At 41.8% G+C, this 19,129-nt stretch overlaps 1 protein-coding gene across 2 annotated transcripts in view; it reads right to left on the bottom strand.

Moving 5' to 3' along the window:
• PRR5 (proline rich 5 (renal)) overlaps positions 1-19,129 on the bottom strand; it is a 93,485-nt gene that overhangs the window by 20,096 nt on the left and 54,260 nt on the right. For both annotated transcript variants that reach the window (XM_010575272.1, XM_010575270.1), the window contains 4 exons: positions 17,137-17,185; positions 16,403-16,460; positions 11,622-11,713; positions 9,272-9,412 (listed from right to left, as the gene is read on the bottom strand). In XM_010575272.1, coding sequence (XP_010573574.1) covers positions 9,272-9,412; positions 11,622-11,713; positions 16,403-16,460; positions 17,137-17,185 — 340 coding nt within the window. The remainder of the gene's footprint in view (positions 1-9,271; positions 9,413-11,621; positions 11,714-16,402; positions 16,461-17,136; positions 17,186-19,129) is intronic.

The following is a 19,129-nucleotide window of genomic DNA, read 5'->3' as shown; positions in this document are numbered from 1 at the left end:
CCACATCATCGTCACCTTGTGCTGCAGAATTGTTGCCACAGCCACCCAGTAGCTCACTGGAAATGGGAGAAGGCTCCCAAGAAATAACTGTTTAAATCAAATCACATAATCTGAATCCTGCTCTGTCACATGATTAACTGTTTACCTTTTAATTGCTTCTAATAATTGGGTAGTGCCAAGTTAATGAATTTCACAATACGTGTCGTGTATCACTGTGCCACATAGTTGTTTCTTCTGCAGGCGCAGCAGAGCTAAGGGTAAGACTGTGAAATTACTGGTAGAAGACAATTAACCCTGTCCACTCACCATGGGAGAAAGAATGCCTCCGAGAGACTCATTCAATCACTCGCCTATCTTTTGCAGATTGCAATGCACAGCCTTTTTATTTTTGAAAGAAATACACCACAAAGCAGTTACCCTCTGCACAAGTCCCTGTGCCACTAGCCTGGTACACACTGTCCCTGTGGGCTGCTGGTTCTGGCACTAGCAACCACAGACCAGGAGAGGAAAGGCTTGGGGAGGGTGCTTAGGTGGCACTGCAGATCAGGAATTTCCATACCTTGCAGAACTCTTTCCCGTCTCAGTGCACCTTCTGGGGAAAAGGCGGAGGCTAGGACATTTTATATAATTTGTTTTAATCACCCTGTCGGCTTCAATGGAAACACATCTTCCCATTATAATAAAATTCTATAGCATAGACAGAGAAACAGGCAAACACCAAAACCCCAGGAGAAATCACTCCTGATGGAAAGCAAACAGCTGCCAGAGTTACTTCCAAACAATTCATAGAGGAAACGATTAATTTTGCTCCTCTCTAATTATAGGGGACTCTTCTACAAAGTTGCCATTCACATCGGTGTGAGCAAATGACTCCGTGCCTGCTGCTGGGGGATGCCTCTAGAGCAAGCAGTGCTGGTCGTGCCCTCGTCTCTCCCCAAACCAGATGGGCAGCTGGCTGCCTGCCAGAGAGTGCAACCAGCTCCAGCTGCCTACAGGGCAAACGGAGCTTCACTGCATCTGCATTTCCACTAGCTGCCACCCAGGTCCCCATAAGTCGCTCAGGTCACCGCTGCCTCTGGGAGGACTCAGTAGTTCAGGCGTTCCTGAGAGATGCTCATCACGACCATCTAACAGCCCGTGGCGCAGGCAGCTCCCCGCATTGTGTGTCCTGGCACTCTGCAACAGGCTGCTACTTGGTCTTGACCCTGTTTATGGGTGTAATTGAAGACAGGAGGGGGAAACTGAGACCAGAGAAAGAGTTGCCTGCAAGGATGAGCTTCCAGCTGTCCTCCATGCGACTAACATGCTGCCAGCTACTTCCCTCTCTGCCTTCCTCCCTTCTGCCCTGTGGAGTCAGGGGAGGAAAAGAGTCAAAAGGCTCTTCTGACTCTTCCTATGGGAAGGTAAAAGGTGAGGAAGCAGCCAGCAAGATGATGGGAGAAGCTGTGCTACCAGCAAGCACCAGTGTTCAAAATCCAGCGAGGACTGTGGAGCCCCGTGTCTGCTGCAGGAAAGGCTCAAGCAGCAGGAGAACAGGCACGTGGGCCGCCTCCGAAATCTCCTGGTGGGAAGCTTCTCTGACAGCCCTGTGCTCCACCAGAAAGCTTTAGGCAGTGAGAAGGCAGGGGCATGGTGGTACCCGCACAGAGTGCTATCCAAGCAGCTCTGCACCCAGCTGCAGCTCAGGACAGATCTAACTGGAAACCGGTGTCGACTCGTCTCCGAAAACCATGGGGAAGCCCAGGTGTGCAACACTACAAAACAACCCTGCACAGTCTTTCTGTTGGAAATTACTTTTGCTGTTCTTCCCGTGAGCAGGGCCAGGCGAATCCCAGCAGGCCAGAACAGGAGGTGCTGCACCAGCGACCCCGACCAGCATCGGCTGACCTTCTACCGGCACGGACATGACTCAGTCATGGAGAGCAAACCGTCCTCCCCTGTTGCGCTGGCTGCCACCACGGCCACAGCTGGTAGGTACCACCCACGGTGCAGGGTCCCGGGTCTGCGGTCAGCCATAACAGCCGAGAAGTGATGGCCACCTCTTGGGGACCCCCCCTGTAGTGCCCTGGGCAATTCAACAGCCACAGTTCCTTCATGGCTTTGTCTACCTGGGGATAGTCAGGAAAATGGAATTATATTCACTAAATTAAGAACAGAAAGCTGGTTAGATAAATTGTACGTAGGCCTCTGATGTAGAACTGAAGTGTCATTAATTTAACTCCCCAGCCTTCCTACCCCTTTAATTCTCAGAATGAGTGTCCATACAGAGTTTTAATGGGGTTTAATTAATCTTCTTTAAAAGGTAGCTTAGATTAACTTTCTTATGTTCCCCCTGTAGACAACCCATGAATTACAGTATTGAAGCACCTGCCTCAAAGGATTCTTGCACCATGGGAATGTTTATTGCTCAGTTTTTCAACAGTCAAAATTTCTGCGCTATCTTTTATGCCAGTTTTAGTCTACTGGCCCAAATGGGTCCACAAAAGACATTTGTACAAACTAATGCAATTATTTAAAACCTTCTCCCTTTTACTCGATAAAATTACAGGGTCTACAAGGACATTCTAATTCAAGTTAAGAATGATTTTACTGATTTAACTCTATTTTGTTAAGGATTAAGGATTTGCCTACCAATGAACTTGTACTGGTTTTAATATGCCAGTTTCATTAATGGAGGCAAACTCCAGGAGACAGACATATATTTTAGTAAGGACAACCTGGTTTAGTTAAGGTTAAACACTTATCTAACTAATTGAATTGAGCTGAAACAACTCACACTTAGGCTGCACAAATAAATTATTGTGGGCTAAGGTAGTCTCAGGTGCCATAGGCAGCAGCTACGCTGTAACTCCATGCACGCCCACTCTAACCCCAAGGCAAATGTTGAGTAATTTGAAGGACAATTAAGCACTTCTCACCTACCACAGTGCAAGACAGCAAATGGGCAGTAACTGCAGAGTTACCTGATGGACGGTAACAGCATAACTCAGGGCAGTCTAGACAACTGCTGTGGCATTTGACCAACTCCATCTGAAGCCATACGTTTGGTCAACTAACTGGTATCCTTCACAGAAGTGACGTTTTACTTAACGCAAGGTACTCTTAAAATGCACTATGAATGTACACCCAAAGGGAGTTTGCACAATGCAAATTGCCTTCTAAAACAATTGTGTTTAACTGGTATGGACAAGGTTATGGTCATGTTCCCCTGAACACTGACTTTCTGTTAAGAGGAGGGACAAGACGCACATTTGAATTACTACACCATGGTGTTCATGAGACACGTTTATATATAATAAAGCAAAGCAACTATCTTTTATGTTGCTTTCCTGTTTATCTGCTGCTTAAGATTACAGAAGTGGCAACATGTAGTGTTGTCAAATATGTTCAGAGCTAGTTTTGGTGAGTACTTGATTTCCAAATGAAATCTCATCTTTTCATATGGCAATGGACTTGCACTTCCATTGGCCTTAATTACAAAGAGGGTCCACATGAGCGCAGATCTTCCAAGATTCATGGTGCAGAAATGCTGGCTTTACTGGAGTTACTACTGAAAAAGTGCCTTGTCAGTCAGGCTTACAGATTGGTTAAGAGCAACCATGCTCGCTCCCCCTATCTCTGCCCCTAAAGAAAACATACTTGTGGTAAGCCATGAAATAAGTGCCAGGTGGAAACAGAGCTAAAAACATTATAGAGGGAAAATGCCTCTGATGTGGTTTCCCTCCTTAACTATAAGCCTACAGCTCGTAAATGGAAAACAGATAGCCACCGACTGTCACTGACTCATGTCCTTACCACTTACACCAAGGTCCCCAACTATGGCAGGGGAATTGCTCTTGACTGACATGCAAGCAACCGAAGGTGGTACTTTGGTTAGTACAAATAGTGTATTTGGCACTCCCACCTGGCACCATCAGCCGACCGAAGTGTCAGCATGACTGTAATGTACATTTAGACCTTTCTGGTTCCCCTGTATTGCACTCAGGCTACTGCTGCTGTCACTTTTTTGAACTCTCTGGTCAGTTCCCAGCTTCTTGTCTCATAGTCACTAACACAGCACATCCCAACCTGCTTGAGGCAATACCCCAAGATGTAGAGGAAATAGTTCCAGCATTTTTGCTGCTTCCATGCAGAAATGATTCCCAGCACCAGAAAACTAGCACAATAATAAAAACCATATGAGGAAATTCAAAATCAAGTATGACAAATACTCCTCACTAGCAAAAAGGTCAAGATTTTCTTTCCAAAGATCTTTTTCCTACAACAAATGAATGCTACGCCTTGTTAAAATCATGGCAATACAAATCATTCCAGGATAACAAACCTCTGTCAATTTCATTACAGCAAACTGCACTTGCTGATGGAGACAACAAGTAAGACAGAGGACATTGCTTAGAAGTGAGCGTTGTTTCTACAAAATACTCTAAGGTGTAAATCTTGAGGCCCAGATTCTCAGTTTTGTGTATATCAACACAAAGCAATGGAGGACTCTTCCCTTGTGTCAGGCAGTGTCCCGGCTGTAAGATTTCTTACCTGACTCCTTACGTGCCTATGGTGCTGATGCAAAGGACAGACAAGCCAGCCTTTCACCAGGAAGGAAGAAAACACATTTATGCACAACCCAGGGAAGCACAAGTTTCTGATATGGTGATTTATATTTAAATAGGGTCTACAATACATTTATTTATTGGCTTCTACTTTTTGTGTCTTATAAATCAGGAATTCAGAAAAAGGTAAAGAGAAATTAAAAACATTTTGAAACCTCACACCCACACCACTTTGTTCAACCTATGCTTCAGGTCTAAGAGACTTAGTAAGATAACCTCTCAGAAGCAACCAGCAAATTTGAAAAACTATGGCCATAAAGAATTGACCCCAGTTGACACACATTGTAGTGTTACAGCTAATCTGTTGTTCCACAAGCAGGACCCTAAAGCCTTCTGATAGCAAAGGGTATTTTGTTTTTAACCACTATGCTGTCTTTGGTTTGCTATGTGGCTGCCGAGATGGAAAAACAGCACACTCTGCATTTTGCTTTCAGCTCTTGCAGTGTGCTTTTCTACCCCTTTAAAGTGCAAGGAGCTGAACCTACATTTAGGAACTTTCCAGAGATAACAAATAGCTCACACTGGGCAGTTTTATGTATTTATTTTGTCTTACTTTACAGAGAAAGACAACGGGCAAGGGAATTCAAATGAAGCTCAGAGAAGCCAAAAAGGAAACCACAGGTTTTATTTTTCTTTTCAGAGCTTATGTTCAGTGAGGCTTCATCTCTTAGCACGAGAGATACTGTGTTGTTCTTCTAAGGTTTTTAAATACCTCAGGTCACCCAGAGAGATTCTGTGAACTCAAATAATCCTGATGTTAACTGAAAGATGCAGATAAACACTTTTTACTTCTTCTCTTCCAACCTTCTCAGACCTCAGGAGACATACCTGGAGATAAGATGTTCCAGTTTCAGTGGCAAAGGTCGTCTTTGACAACATGCTTTGGGAAGTAAGTCAGATTGTTTATCCTCTGGTGGTAGTTTTGCTCTCTTTGGTTCACAGAGCGTAAAGGAGAAAATTATTTTCTAATCTCTCCTTCTGTTTATCCCTCTCCCTCCAGCTTCCTAATTTCACCCAAAAAGAAAGGTCATCAAGGTGAGACTGACAACTCAGTATAGTTACATGAGCTCCTGTGCATCGGTCTGTGCTCAAAAGCAGTTTTAGTTCTTTTACTTCCCTCAGTCACAACTCTGCTCTTGAAGGCCCTGCAACTTAAACAGGAGCATCCTGGAGGCACTTCAGCTTATGTTCCTATATGCAGCCACAAAGGATTAACATTTCAGTTTGTGCTTTGTAACTGGGTCAGGGTATGCTGGTAACCAAAAGTTTGAGTGGTATAAGGCCCTTCTTCCAAGCCATGATAAAACTCCCACTGACTTCACCAGCACAGGACTATCACTTCTTCCCCCACTTCTGGGGGACTGCTGCTTTCCTGATAGATTGCTGGTTTGTAATTAGACCAGGTTATAGCACTGGTGAGAAGTGGCTCTACTGGATTGGAGAACCCAAGTCTAATAATTAACTCAAGGACTAATTTCTGATCCTTTACATGGAGGGTATCTTACAACAAAGCTTCAGATATATGATCTGCTATTACAATACTTTAAACAGCTTTATCCCAGAAATGGAGGTGGTTCTTTCCTTCAAAAAAGGACTGCATAGAGAAGATACAAGATTTTCCTTCCCCTCGTTATTTTTTTTTTAGTCTTTGATGTCTTAAACACAAAGAAATTTAGGTATACGGCTCTCCAGGCAAATTGTGAGGTATGTGTCAGGTTGGTGACCCCTTCTGTCCCAGCATATATCCTCTATCATGTCACTGTATGTCAGAGGACTGGTGTGGCTGCTGTATCACATGCTAGGTTATTAAATGCATGGTTCGTAGGCATACTTCCAGCAAATAGTCTACTGTGGACAGGAAAAAAGATTTGATGCAAAGAAGGAAAAACAATCACCCAAACAATGAAGTAAGGGGTGCAACTTCACTTCAGGCCCTTTTATTCAGGAGTTCTTTGGCAGGGACTGTTTTATTCTCCTTGCCAGAGCATGGCCAGCTGAGCAAGCAAGAAATGTGTGCAACTTGCAATAGGTCAGTAACTTCACAGAGGTCAATGAAATCATTCACATGCTGAAGCCAATGAAGCTAACCCAAGCTCAGGTAAAACGCGTGCTTACTAAGCTTTGCTGAATCAGCACCTACCTCCTGAATGAAGTCCAAGGATTGCTGCAGCTTCCCTTTCCCTCCATAAGGAAAAAGTGTCTTCTCCTGACAAACTGACAGAGCTCTTCCCCTACACCACGACGAACTAAAACATGAGCAATACCAGATGCACCCTGCATTAGTTACCAAATCTCTGCCGCTTTAATCCAGTCTAACAGGACAGACTGGTGCATGTCAGCATGAGCCTTTGTCAGCCTGTGACCTTCAGCTGACTTTATGGCTGCTGTCCTGAAGAACATGACCTACTCCTTAATTAGATAACACAGCTGCACAAGGCTGTCAAGGACAGAAACAGGGATCCTTAGCACCAAGCACCACTTGGTCCAGGGCTGACATCACTAGACTCATCATCTAGCCACGAGAATCTGGCTCCAGTGTCACCAAGTTTGTTATGGAAGAGATATCCACGGTAGACAGAAATAGGGATTAGACAATGTTCACACCAAGACATTGTCTCTCAGTCTGGGAAATCCATGCACACAAGTCCACCATGTTCTCTTTGGACAGCTGAACTGTTATGTCTCCTCCAGCCCTATTCACATGTTGATTTGATCTAAGTCAAGGAAATTCTATAATTATGCCATAAATGTATAAAATTTGCTTTTGTTTAATGTGACATTTGAGTTTGGGAAAAAGCCTTTGCTCTGAAATCCAATTATTGACTAACTCTGCTAAGCATGTAAATAGTTCATTCCCAGATCTTCCTCTGACCTTTTCCTGTAATTTCCATTAGATTTTAAATCACAAGTTTCGCAGAGCTATTGCCAAGAAAGGACTTTTCACCATCCCCACCATACAACCATAGGTAACGTATTCAGAAATAAACATCGAGGGGCAAACTCCCTCTCACTTTGTAATTGATTTCCATTGACAGCTTTGCAGTAAGAACAGATTTGGCCTTTTACCAAAACAGGCATCCACCTTGTTAACACTTCTGGTTGTTGAAGAAAGCAGATTTACAAAGAAGCTGTTTCTTGTAGCACTAATCCTGGCAAATGACTCTGCATCATCTCCTATGAACTTTCTAAATCAGGAAGTTATTCAGTTTCCAGCTCACCACTGAATTCATTCAAAGCTGGATCCTGCCTATAGCCAACACAGACTCTCTAAAGAAGAAACAACAAAAAAGCTAGCAGATCCGTTAGCAATGTCACTGCTGAAGCCTGCTTTAGAATGGACAGTTTACCTTGCATCTAAGGGATAAGGCCTGATAGACAACCTTCCTGTGATGAAGATTTTTGCAATGGTACTCTGTCATGTGGAGTCTCTGGTGTCTATTAACATAGCTGGGTTCACAGTTCAATTATGTGAATTCTTTGATGTCTCATTATGCAGTTAAGCCATGCTCCAATTTTTCCCTGAGGCTCCTCTCCTCTCTCCAGACACTAATTTCCATGAAACTCCTAGGAATCTTAGTATCTCCAATACTGCTGTCATCGTGCCACAATCTGCCAGCAGTTTCAAGAAGCATTTTTTTGGTAAGATGGAGGACAGGGAGAAGGCAGACAAGGGGCAAGCAAGCAGTCCTGTTGCTTAGGTACCTTTTTCTGAGAAAACTAGGTTAAACACACCATTATACACTCCAACAAACGTACAGTGCGATAGCAGGGGTGAAATACCATTTCTTGACCCAGCGGAGAGAATCTTACTCCTTGCTCCATTTTCATCTCTGGCCTTTAGATTATCCTGCTCTTTAAAACAATTTCAGACACAGAACTAATTTATACGGTGACAAAGAACAAAGAAACATTTTACGTGTGAGGAACTATCCTTTTGTTTGCTGTAAATCTATTTGTTTATAAAAAAAAAAATAACCAACCAGGAAAATCTCAACTTCCTCACCCCCTAAGAATCCACTCCTGGCTCTCTCCCTGCCTCATTCCCCTTCTCCTCAACACAAGCTCATGCTTTTCTTTAATTAAGCAAAAAAAATCTTAAACTTGCCCTTTGCCTAGTATTCCTCTTTTTGTTTCACCTCACTACTACTAAAAAAAGCCAAAACTAATACTGAAGGCAAATACCAGTATCTGGTCTTAGGTGATAGGTGTTATCTTGATAACACCTATCAACAGCTTTGATAGAATTTGGTTCCAGTGGCCAAATATGACCATGATTCAACCATAAATTGCATATTCACTTTATTGCCTACTCCAAATGTGAAGCTTCATATCCAGAGCTGCTAATGCAGCAACATGCAGAATTTAATGGAAGTCACGTTATTACCACACACACTGGTCTGCTTGCAAAACTTCATATTGCAAGGCCCACAGTTTCAAAATGAGTCTTTACTCTCAGACCCTCTGGATCTTAAGGCATGAAATCTGAACCTCTACAGTCTCTACTTTTAGATATTAGGATCACATTTAATTGCACAGACACTCTGGCATTCTGGGTAAGAAGTTTTCAATGAATGAGCAAAATCAGAGACTGCTTAAGAAGACTTCAGCAATATAGTACAGAAAGACAGATAAAGAAAACAGCCTGGGAAAAGTAATCAATTTACCTGGAGTATTAATAGCATCTGAATAATAGAAGGTGGAACTCTGGCTCTGGAACGTGATAATGCATCTTCCAATTTAATGTTGAGGGTAATTATATTCCTAAAGTGCAGAAGAGCCAGCTGCCGAACTGAGGGCTCCTTCCCCTTAGAAACAGAAACAAAACAAGGTGGATTATGAGCAGTGTGAAAATGAGTTTCAAAATCCTCTGTCAAAATTCCTTCCTTCACTTCTAGGGATTACAAGAATGGTAAACCTGAATGAAAAGCAAAGGAAACAACAAAGGACACAGAGCAGCCTATAAGTCTGCACAGTGAATTTGATTGGGCAGTAACAAGCGCTGCAGACTCTGAGTGAGTCTGACTGTGTTTCAAGATGATGAAGGGGTGGGATGGGGGGAATCATACCTGAGCGCAGGATACATATGTATATTTTGTACTTTAATGGTAATGAAACATATCATATGTTCAAAAAAAAAAAAGCAGGGTTGAAAAAGGGTTGAATTTCCATTATTTCACAAGATTTTGAGTACTGGCTGGGTACTGTCTTCAAATTATGGTGGGAATCCTGACTCAGCCCACCTGTGGATCCTCCTTTTCTCCACAGTTTGGGAGACTTCACTATAAGGCAGGAGCAGAATTGAAGTTTCATATTGTATTTTCAAAAGACATCTTTTTGCAGTTCAAGAATACCTTCTTATTGAAGAAAATCTCATCTTTAGAATACAATGCTAGCTCTGCCTGCAGAGATTAACACCGCTTGCCTTATGAGGAGTTGCAAAGCTGTTCCTGTTTCCAGCATCAGGGTTTTTTCCTTGGGTATATATGGCTGTACATACATATTCTTGCCTGCAGTTATGAGTGCTGCCAGCCAAATACTAACATTTCTGGAAGATCTGTTATTCAGCTGATATTGATTTATCTTAGCTGGGAATAAAGAAGCCTGACCTGACCTGACCCAACCCAACCATTCCTTTTCACTTTGTTAATTATTTATACTCAAGTAAAAAAGGCCCCCAAACTGCTTCAATTGCTAATGAACAGAATTTACAAGAGCACATAAGCACCAGCTGGGCTTTTGGAAGTAACCTCAGAACATCAGACACCTAGATCTATTTGAAATTACATGGAGCTTGGGGCTCTTACCCCCCTCTAGGTTCCTTTGAAAATTCAAGCAATTATTTGCATCTGAAAGGTGAGGAGAGTTGTGTTGCTAAATGATTTTCAAAGGCCTCAGAAACAAAACAATGAAAAGGGGGATTTGGTGCAATTTTCAAAAACTTCTGAGTGAGTTCTAATTTAGTCAAGTGCTTTGGAAAATGAGGTTGAGAGCCTACCTATATATCTATGTGCTCAAATGCCTTGGATTTAAATTATGTGGCACTTGAAAAATCTCCCATTGTGTTCTAATAGGTTTTTGGTACCATCTTATTTCTATTGTTTTAAAGTTTCTACTGGTAAGACAGAAGTCAATGGGTGAAATAGTCCTGTATGTTTTTAGAGGTCTTCTCTTTCAGAATCAAAGTCTGTGTAAAGCTGCAGCTTTTCCACTGAATTCAGATTTCATGCCTGTAATTATCTGCAGATGTAAATAGTAATATTGTTAACATTTGGACAATCATTTTAGGCGTGAAGTCCACTCGGAAAAATAGGAGAAGGTTTTGAAGTTTCCCCAAATACGTTCAGGCACCAAGCTCCCACTAAAATTTATAGGCATCTAGAAGCAAGTCCAGAAGGTCACTTATACCTATCTGGTACAGATTTCCTTGGGACTTAAGTGATAAACAACATTCTGTGGCCATCATGAAATTAGAAGATTGAGCCTTCATCCAAATCAGATCAAGTACCTGTTGTGGATTTAAAATTACTGGAGTCAAATTCTGTGTTCATGTAAACTGGTCTAACTTCACTATTGTTGTCCACTTACAGTAGCATAGAATTTGATCTCAGAAATACAATTCCTTTTCAAAAGTGGAGATACTTCTGAGACAAATTCACATTGCAGAGAAGGAAATGCAAATATTTAAGTCAACACAGCTCCACTTATTTAGTTGTTTGCATATTTCAGTTTATCATTCATAACCTTTTTTGACTTTTAGTGTGAGTTGGCAGAAGGACTAACCATCCTCACTGCACTCCGCTTTTGTTCACAAAATCCCCCTTCATCTTTTTCACCCAAGCACTTCAAACCCGTTTGCGTAAGTAACTTATTTGCATGACATGACTATACAGAACAGCTGCACTGGGAGGTTGGCCCAAGGAAAGAGAGTTAAGGATTGCATCAATCTGTTGATGAACCAGTAAAGTTGCTTTTTCAAGTTTTTCAAGATTCTATAGTAACAGAGTAATTTTTCACCTGCACAGGATAGAAAATAGCCTGAAGCATGGGCAGGACATCACTGAAGAAAAAATCCCAAGTTTCAGCTAAGGTATCCAGTAGTTTCTGCCCTGCAAAAACACACAAAAAAGTAGTGAACCGTTTAGGTTGTAATCAGCTAACTCCAAAGACTAAAACATGCAGGAAACAATGTGAATCTGCTATTATACACAAAGATGAATCATGTACCAGCTACTATTAGCAGTATGGAATTAGTACTCCTTTCAGTGTATCAGATCATTCAGTATTTGTGTCTTTTCAGGTGACACATCTAATGTTCTTAGTAAACTCAGAGACTTTGTGGTTAAAGCTTACTCAGAAAAAAAACTCGTGAAGAACAGAGTAATGGCCCCGGTTACCTCCTCCTCTTCTTGCAGTAATACCTACTGGACAAGACTGGGGAGGAGAGCAGTAGGAGGAGGACACAGCAGGTTAAACGTGGAAGCATTCCTGCAGAGAAATCTCCCCCACCATGCTCCCCTCTGCCCACCAAGCTGCAAGGAAGCAGAGCAACCCGCGCTCTGTGGAGATGCTCCACAAAGTGTTCCCTCAAATTGATCCCTGAGCTTCACTGTATCTCCACTTACATAGAAAATCTCACCCAAGATCTATGGAAAAAGACAATGGTGTTGCAGCTCTGTTTTTTACTGTAATTTTCAAAGGATGCAGTCAAACCCTGCTATGATGCAAGTTATCCATGGTCCTCACAGCAAGGCCACCTCCTTGTCCATTCCCTAGCTCCAGCCACCGGGAAGATGCCCAGTGGAGACTGGAGAAGCTCTGGCCAGGTCATACAACCAAGCTGGACACCAAGTTCCTCACAGAACATTTTGTAAAACAGAGGCAAATGCAGGAGCCGAGATCTACTGCAGAGGAAGTCTGGCTTGATCACTAGATGCTGGCCTCAAATCCCTGTTCTCCAAGACAGCCTGTGTGACCTTGGGCAAGCTCTTCAGCATCCCTGTGCCTCTAACCCAACTATGAAAGGAGAGCAATGGCACTGTACCTCCACCAGCAAGTACTATGGAGATAAATACATCAATGATTATGAGGCATTCAGACAAGACAATATGACTTATCAGGAAGCAAATTCAATAGCAATCAATCAATATTACAATTGGTTTCCGAATCAGATACTATTCTTATTTTTTGTATTACAGCATTACTTGGGGCCTCAGCCAGGGAACATTTTGCCTAGAATTACACACATATCACAAAGAAACTGCATGAAAGCAGCTACACTCAAAGTTAGCCAAGTGCCAATCTTTATTATGGAATACTTTATCTCCCTGCATTTTTAAGCACATGACAAATAGCACCAGCTCTGGCCCATCTGCAACTCCTGAATTATTCCCGGGTTGATGACTTTAAGTGCTTTCTGTGACAAATGTGGATCACCATGCTATACTGCAGCTGCTGGCTTGTGAACCACACCAAGGTCTTCGTTTCTGCACCACCAGGCAGGAGTTCTCTCTGTCCTACACACTCACGCACAAGACTGAAAAGGGTGTTGTCGGTTTCAATATTTTTAAAATTTGTCTTGCTTTAGTTCTAGTGAACAGAGCAGGGAATCAGGTTCAAAATTTCCTAGCAGCTGTAGAACTGTTGCATTATAACCTCCTTGTACTAGTGTCTAAAACACTAAAGTGTTTCAAAGATATAAATCTGATCATGAAGGAGAAGCCCAACCACTCTATGCCTTGAGGGCAGAGTTTTAAAAAGAGTTAAATACGTTAGTTGCCCACAAGTTGAGGTTAAGTGGAAACTAAGCCCTTACAAATTTGGCTCCAGATGTGGGTGCTGAACATTGGTCCTTTTCAATCTTGCTGCTAGAATTGCATGAAGTCAGATTACCCTGTTGAGATTAATACGTCTTTACTGTCACACACTCCTTTCACCTTGTGGGCAGCTTGTTTTGTGAAGTGATGGATTTCTGTACAGCAGCTTAGAAAGGCTGCAGAGTTAACTGCCTTTTGCCAGGCAGGCCTTTTACTGAGGGCTGTGGAAGAATTCCTACGGTTTGTTGATCATGAGCATCTTTCACACAGAAGAATGTGACTTCTGTGTCCTTTCAAGAACATATTTGTTTACTGTAAGGCAAAGATCCCTGCATTTACCATAAGCATTTGCTGGATTCCAGGAAGCTGGGTTACTCTAAATACTCATTTTAATGAAGCACAATATAGTCAATTTTGTATGACATAAAAATGCATGTAGTACTTTTCACAGTGCTTCTAAAAGCTAATTGAAACTCCTGAAATAAATGTAAGAATAAAAACTACCATTTCAAAACAAAAGCTAAAATTTTCAAAACCTCCTGCAGGACAAAAATGTTCCGAAGCGCATCCTGAAGTGATCTTTATCCTATTTTGAAAACGTCAATACCAACTGGATAGGGAAGCTCAAACCATGGGATGTAGGACAAACTGAGATTTGAGGGCAGGACGGCTGCTGCTGCAGACCCAGGAAGGGAGCCCTGCTCAGAATGGGACTTCCCAAGACTACCATGCTCCCGGCTTTGTCTTGGATGTTTTGGGAGCCAGGGAGTCACTGACTATGGGATGGACTCTGGGGTGCTGCTACCTCTGCTGCCAAAAGACCCAAATTCCAGCCTTGGAAACTCACATCCTTCAGCAGCTCCCCAGGCAAGCTAACAAAAAGCTATCTGTCACAAAGACCTCTGGTTCTGAATGAGACTCCTAAATTACAGCTACCCTCCCGTAGCTAGCCAAGTCTTAGTGAGCTGACACTTCCAAGGATGCACTTGAAAAAACACAGTCGATTTAATCCTCACCTTACCAGCATTTCTGACCATATTTTAAGGGGTAACCACAAAGTGATACACCAAATTCAAAACCAAAATAAACAGCTTGCTGAAATTTTTTTATTTGCCAAACATGCTCCTACATTTGAAAGCCATTTAGTGGTCTCACATTTCAATTCCTCATCTCACCTTTGATCTCAAACATCAGAGATAGTATTTTTTTATTTTCAAGCTAATAAAACCAGAAAAAAAGGGGTTGGACTTTGGTAGGTCTCTGCATCCAATTTGCTGATTTGATACTTAGAAACCAACTTCCTTTGTGATTTACAAAGCAGCTATGAAGGCCTAGAGATCCTTACAGCTCCCCTTGTGCTCTCCAAGCTGTTATTTTATATAACTGAGGAATTCTCTGTTCAGCTTAGAAGAGTTTGGGTACTTTTGGGGGGTATTTTTTTAATGTGAAATTTGTTCTCTTTTTGCGGTGTTCAGGGCTATTGTCTTTTCACCAGAAAAGCTGGGTCCCATAGAACCATCTTAATCTCATCAACTGTACTGTCAGTAATGAAAGGTTACATTTAGGATTTATAGATAGCTGAAAGTAATGGACATGGTTATCTCCAGGCTACTGCTTAAACAGTATATTTAGACTAAATGGTATTATGACTGCAACTTTGGAAAAGGAAAGACGCATTTCTTTAAAATTGCCTTGACTCCCCAAAGATCTTCACACTGTTTAAATGAGCAATCATTCTTGAAGATATTCTGAAACCGCTTCACCCTCTGATGGTGTATGCCTACATCTAGGACAAAACAGCATCTTTAACAGAACATCTAAATGCCACACAGAAGCATAGGACATGAAATGAAGGTGTCTGCAAAATGACACATCGGGTGGAGGTTATCCTTGATGTTTATTTCCATAAGGTGACACCCCCAGAAGGTGCAGACAGACAAACGGAGGCTTGACTGTAAAAAAAAAAGAGACAGTGTCTGACCTCGTTTATGTAAGCATGAATCCACAATAACTCTTAAAACAACCTACAGCATTATTTTGGACTTAGCCAGACACTTCAGCTAACTGGGATCTTAGTGCTTATTTTTTTGTTTATTAAGATATCTCAGTCTATTTTTCCACTTTTCCTTAACATTGAGCAGGTTATAATTGAAGGAGAAGGAAGTGTCCACGCTGGAGGTAACCTTTCCCTTACTCCCTCGATGCTGCTCTAGGCAACCACCTCTCCTTGATGAAAGCCAGTGGGACCCTGTCGTGGTTTAACCCCAGCCAGCAACTAAGCACCACACAGCTGCTCGCTCACTCCCCCGCCCCCACAGTGGGATGGGGGAGAGAATGGGGAAAAAAAAGTCAAACTCGTGGGTTGAGATAAAGAAAGTGTAATAGAACAGAAAGGAAGAAAATAATAATAGTAACAATAATAACAAAAATAATAAAATAATTGGAATATACAAAACAAGCGATGCACAATGCAATTGCTCACCACTCGCCAACCGATGCCCAGTTAGTTCCCGAGCAGTGATTGCCCCAGGTCAACTCCCCCCAGTTTATATACTGGGCATGATGTCCCATGGTATGGAATACCCCTTTGGCCAGTTTGGGTCAGCTGTCCTGGCTGTGCCCCCTCCCAACTCCTTGTGCCCCTCCAGCCTTCTTGCTGGCTGGGCATCAGAAGCTGAAAATCCTTCCCTTAGTATAAATACTACTTATCAGCAACTGAAAACATCAGTGTGTTACCAACATTCTTCTCATATGAAATCCAAAACATAACACTGTACCAGCTACTAGAAAGAAAATTAACTGTATCCCAGCCGAAACCAGGTCAGAACACCAAGGCAAGACACAACAACAGACTGCAAGAATGAATTGATACAGCTAATGCATAGTCCTGGGAAGATAGGGGAAAGCATCACACTGTTCCCAGAATGCATTTGCTAAAACTCTTGTGACAGACATAGGTAGTCATGCTAAAATCCAAGTTACCTTCATAAAACCGGATCTTGTCCCTTAGGATCACCATGCCTTTTGTGAGCAGCTGATTCTGTAAATAAAATATAAACTACCTTTACTTATTACTGTACTTCCCTACAGGCATCATATTTCACATTTTGTTCATTCTTAAGTTTTGACAATGAAGGGGCTCTTTTATTTTAATGATCAGTCATCAAAGGACTCCTCCTGTGTCCATCTTGCTTACATCACTTGGGACACTTGTCAAATGATGATATAATCCCCTACTTCTTTCAGGATACAGCACATAGTCTGTGCAGCAGAAAGTGCTTCTCAAACTTCAAATGGCTGACCCACAAAGCAGGTACTCTGCCTTAGAGAAGCCAAAAGAATACTGCTTCAATAGTGTGTACTTACTGCTAAATGTCTTTCCCATTAACTATACTACAATGAACTTAACTGGTTTACTCAGGAACTTAAATTTTAAGTTAAAAGAGACTGTCTGAAGTCTACTGAAAGACAGCAATGTCATACAGAAACTCAGTGACTACACAAATCTATTCCACAGCTTGGACTTTCACTATCTAACTGTATATATATACAAAATCCAAATCCCATTAGAACATAAATGACAGAACACACAGAAGTCAGTGGATGTCTCTGAATCGTTTCAAGGGTCTCTGGATCAGCATTTAGAGTGGGTGAAATGATTTTGCTCAGTACCATATAACAAAATCTGATTTAAATGAAAGAAAGCACATGCCTACCTGTAGATATTCGGTGAAAAAGGATCCCAGTTCTGTTTTCAATAATTGCCTGTATTCAAAAGAGTAAGAAAAGGATCTGTGTAATCAGCAAATCGTATTAGCTGTGCACTGCATGGAAAAGGGGAAGTCACTAATAGCAAAATATTTTCATATGAGGACAGAGCCTGTCAATAATGCCTAACTACAAATAGAGCAAATGGGGTCAACAATACCAAGACTCCCAACCAGCATTTCTTTGTGTTGAAAAGTAACTGCTGTGCTTTTAGATAGTTCAGTTGCACAAATACATATGAAAGGAAATTAAGATTTGATGAAAAGAGGATGTTTTCCATCTTACATCTAATCCTTTCAAAAATGCTTGAATTGTTCTCCTGCTGTGCCAGGGCTTCAGTGGCACCTGGCACTGCAGACATGGGAGGACTCCTGGTGCTCTCTGCCCATCTGTGGGTCTGAGCCAAAAACCGAGCACATGTTCAGAGCCAAATCATCCCTCTCCTGCATAATGTCAAAAAAAGAGCTGTGACAAAATATTTAGAGAGAAACCTGAAGCAGGATGATATTCTGTGGGTTTTGCTGCAGGTGTGAAACTTGGCCAGTTTTCACTGAAAGGGTCACGATCTTCCACTCAGGAGACTCATGACAGCTGAAGTTTCCTACAGTTTCAGTGAAAAAGCAGGTAGGAATTTAACAGTTTAGCTCTGTCTTTCATGATTCCTCTACACTAAAACCTACAAAGCAATCTCACAGAGCAAACCAAACTGACATGCAAAAAAATTCCCACAAACAATCCTCAAATTCAGAAGTTGAATTCAACCCAACCTGCAAGCCTAATGTTTGTACCCAGGTAAAACTCACTACATTGCTAAAAAGCTGTATGTCCTTCAAATCTCACACGTTGGACACTAGATATATTTCTCTGCAGTCAGGTCACTATTTAGGTGCATAAATGAGAGCCTGGACCTTATAGAAACGTAGCCCCAGCTGGGTTTTCTGAACACATGCAAATCTGGCCTGGAGCTCCTTTGAAAACCCGTCTCTGTGTGACCACCTCAGGTCCCATGAAGAAATGAAGTCAAGTTCAACTTAAAATCTAAACACTGACTTCAATTAGGTAGTTATGTAAATTATATATTCAGTAGCATGTTATCATCTATCCCTCTGGGTTATGTCTTTAACTAACAAATAAATAATTAATCAATTTTTTTAACTAGTAAACAAATACATGTCTGGTTTTAGAAGTCCACCATATCCCTACGTTCCATGAAAAAGTCTGCAGGAGTTGGATCTGATGTTTTTAACAGCACATGCTTCAGCACAGCCTCTTGATATCTTCTGAAAGTTCAGGGAAAGGAGGAGCAGGTCAATCTTTAGGAGGCTGAAATACAGTATCTTATTTATTTATCCTTAAGCACATGTCCACACTGACCTCATAGCACCTTGTGGAAATACCCTAGGCATAAATGAAATCGAAAATAAACAAAAGGAAGGGATTTTCAGATACTCCTAAGCATCAAAATCCTTTTCAGCTAAAAACCTGATTAATTCAGACAAACTATCTCTGGAAAAAAATTTCCAAAGCCAGCTCAGACTTTAGCCATAGGTCTCTCATTGCCATGAATGGCCATTGTATGGCTAGTCCCCTTGGCACGCTGTTGCAACATATGGGAGAGGACAACCCTTGCAGTATCCTGAGACTCCATCCTGAATGGCACCCACTGACAAGCCCTTGGCAGGGGTTGAAACCCACTCCCCCAAAGGTCGTTAAAGTCTTAAAGCCTTAAGAGTAGACAATGAGTACAAGGATGCTATAGCCAAATCCTGCCATGCTCACTCAAAGTGGGAATTTACTGTCCAAGTGTTGTGATTTTTTTCTGGAATGCAGTGCAAGCAATGGCACTAAAGGTTTTTCTTACTTTGAACACGGATAAATAAACCATTTTTAGGTTAAAATAACAAGAAAGTAGCAGTTTTGAATTCTCCTATGACAGAAGCA

Source organism: Haliaeetus leucocephalus, unplaced genomic scaffold (assembly GCF_000737465.1).
Source record: "Haliaeetus leucocephalus isolate CR32 unplaced genomic scaffold, Haliaeetus_leucocephalus-4.0 Scaffold473, whole genome shotgun sequence".
Taxonomy (NCBI): Eukaryota; Metazoa; Chordata; class Aves; order Accipitriformes; family Accipitridae; genus Haliaeetus; species Haliaeetus leucocephalus.
Note: the sequence above shows the minus strand (reverse complement) of the source record. Positions and strands in the feature narration are given on the sequence as shown.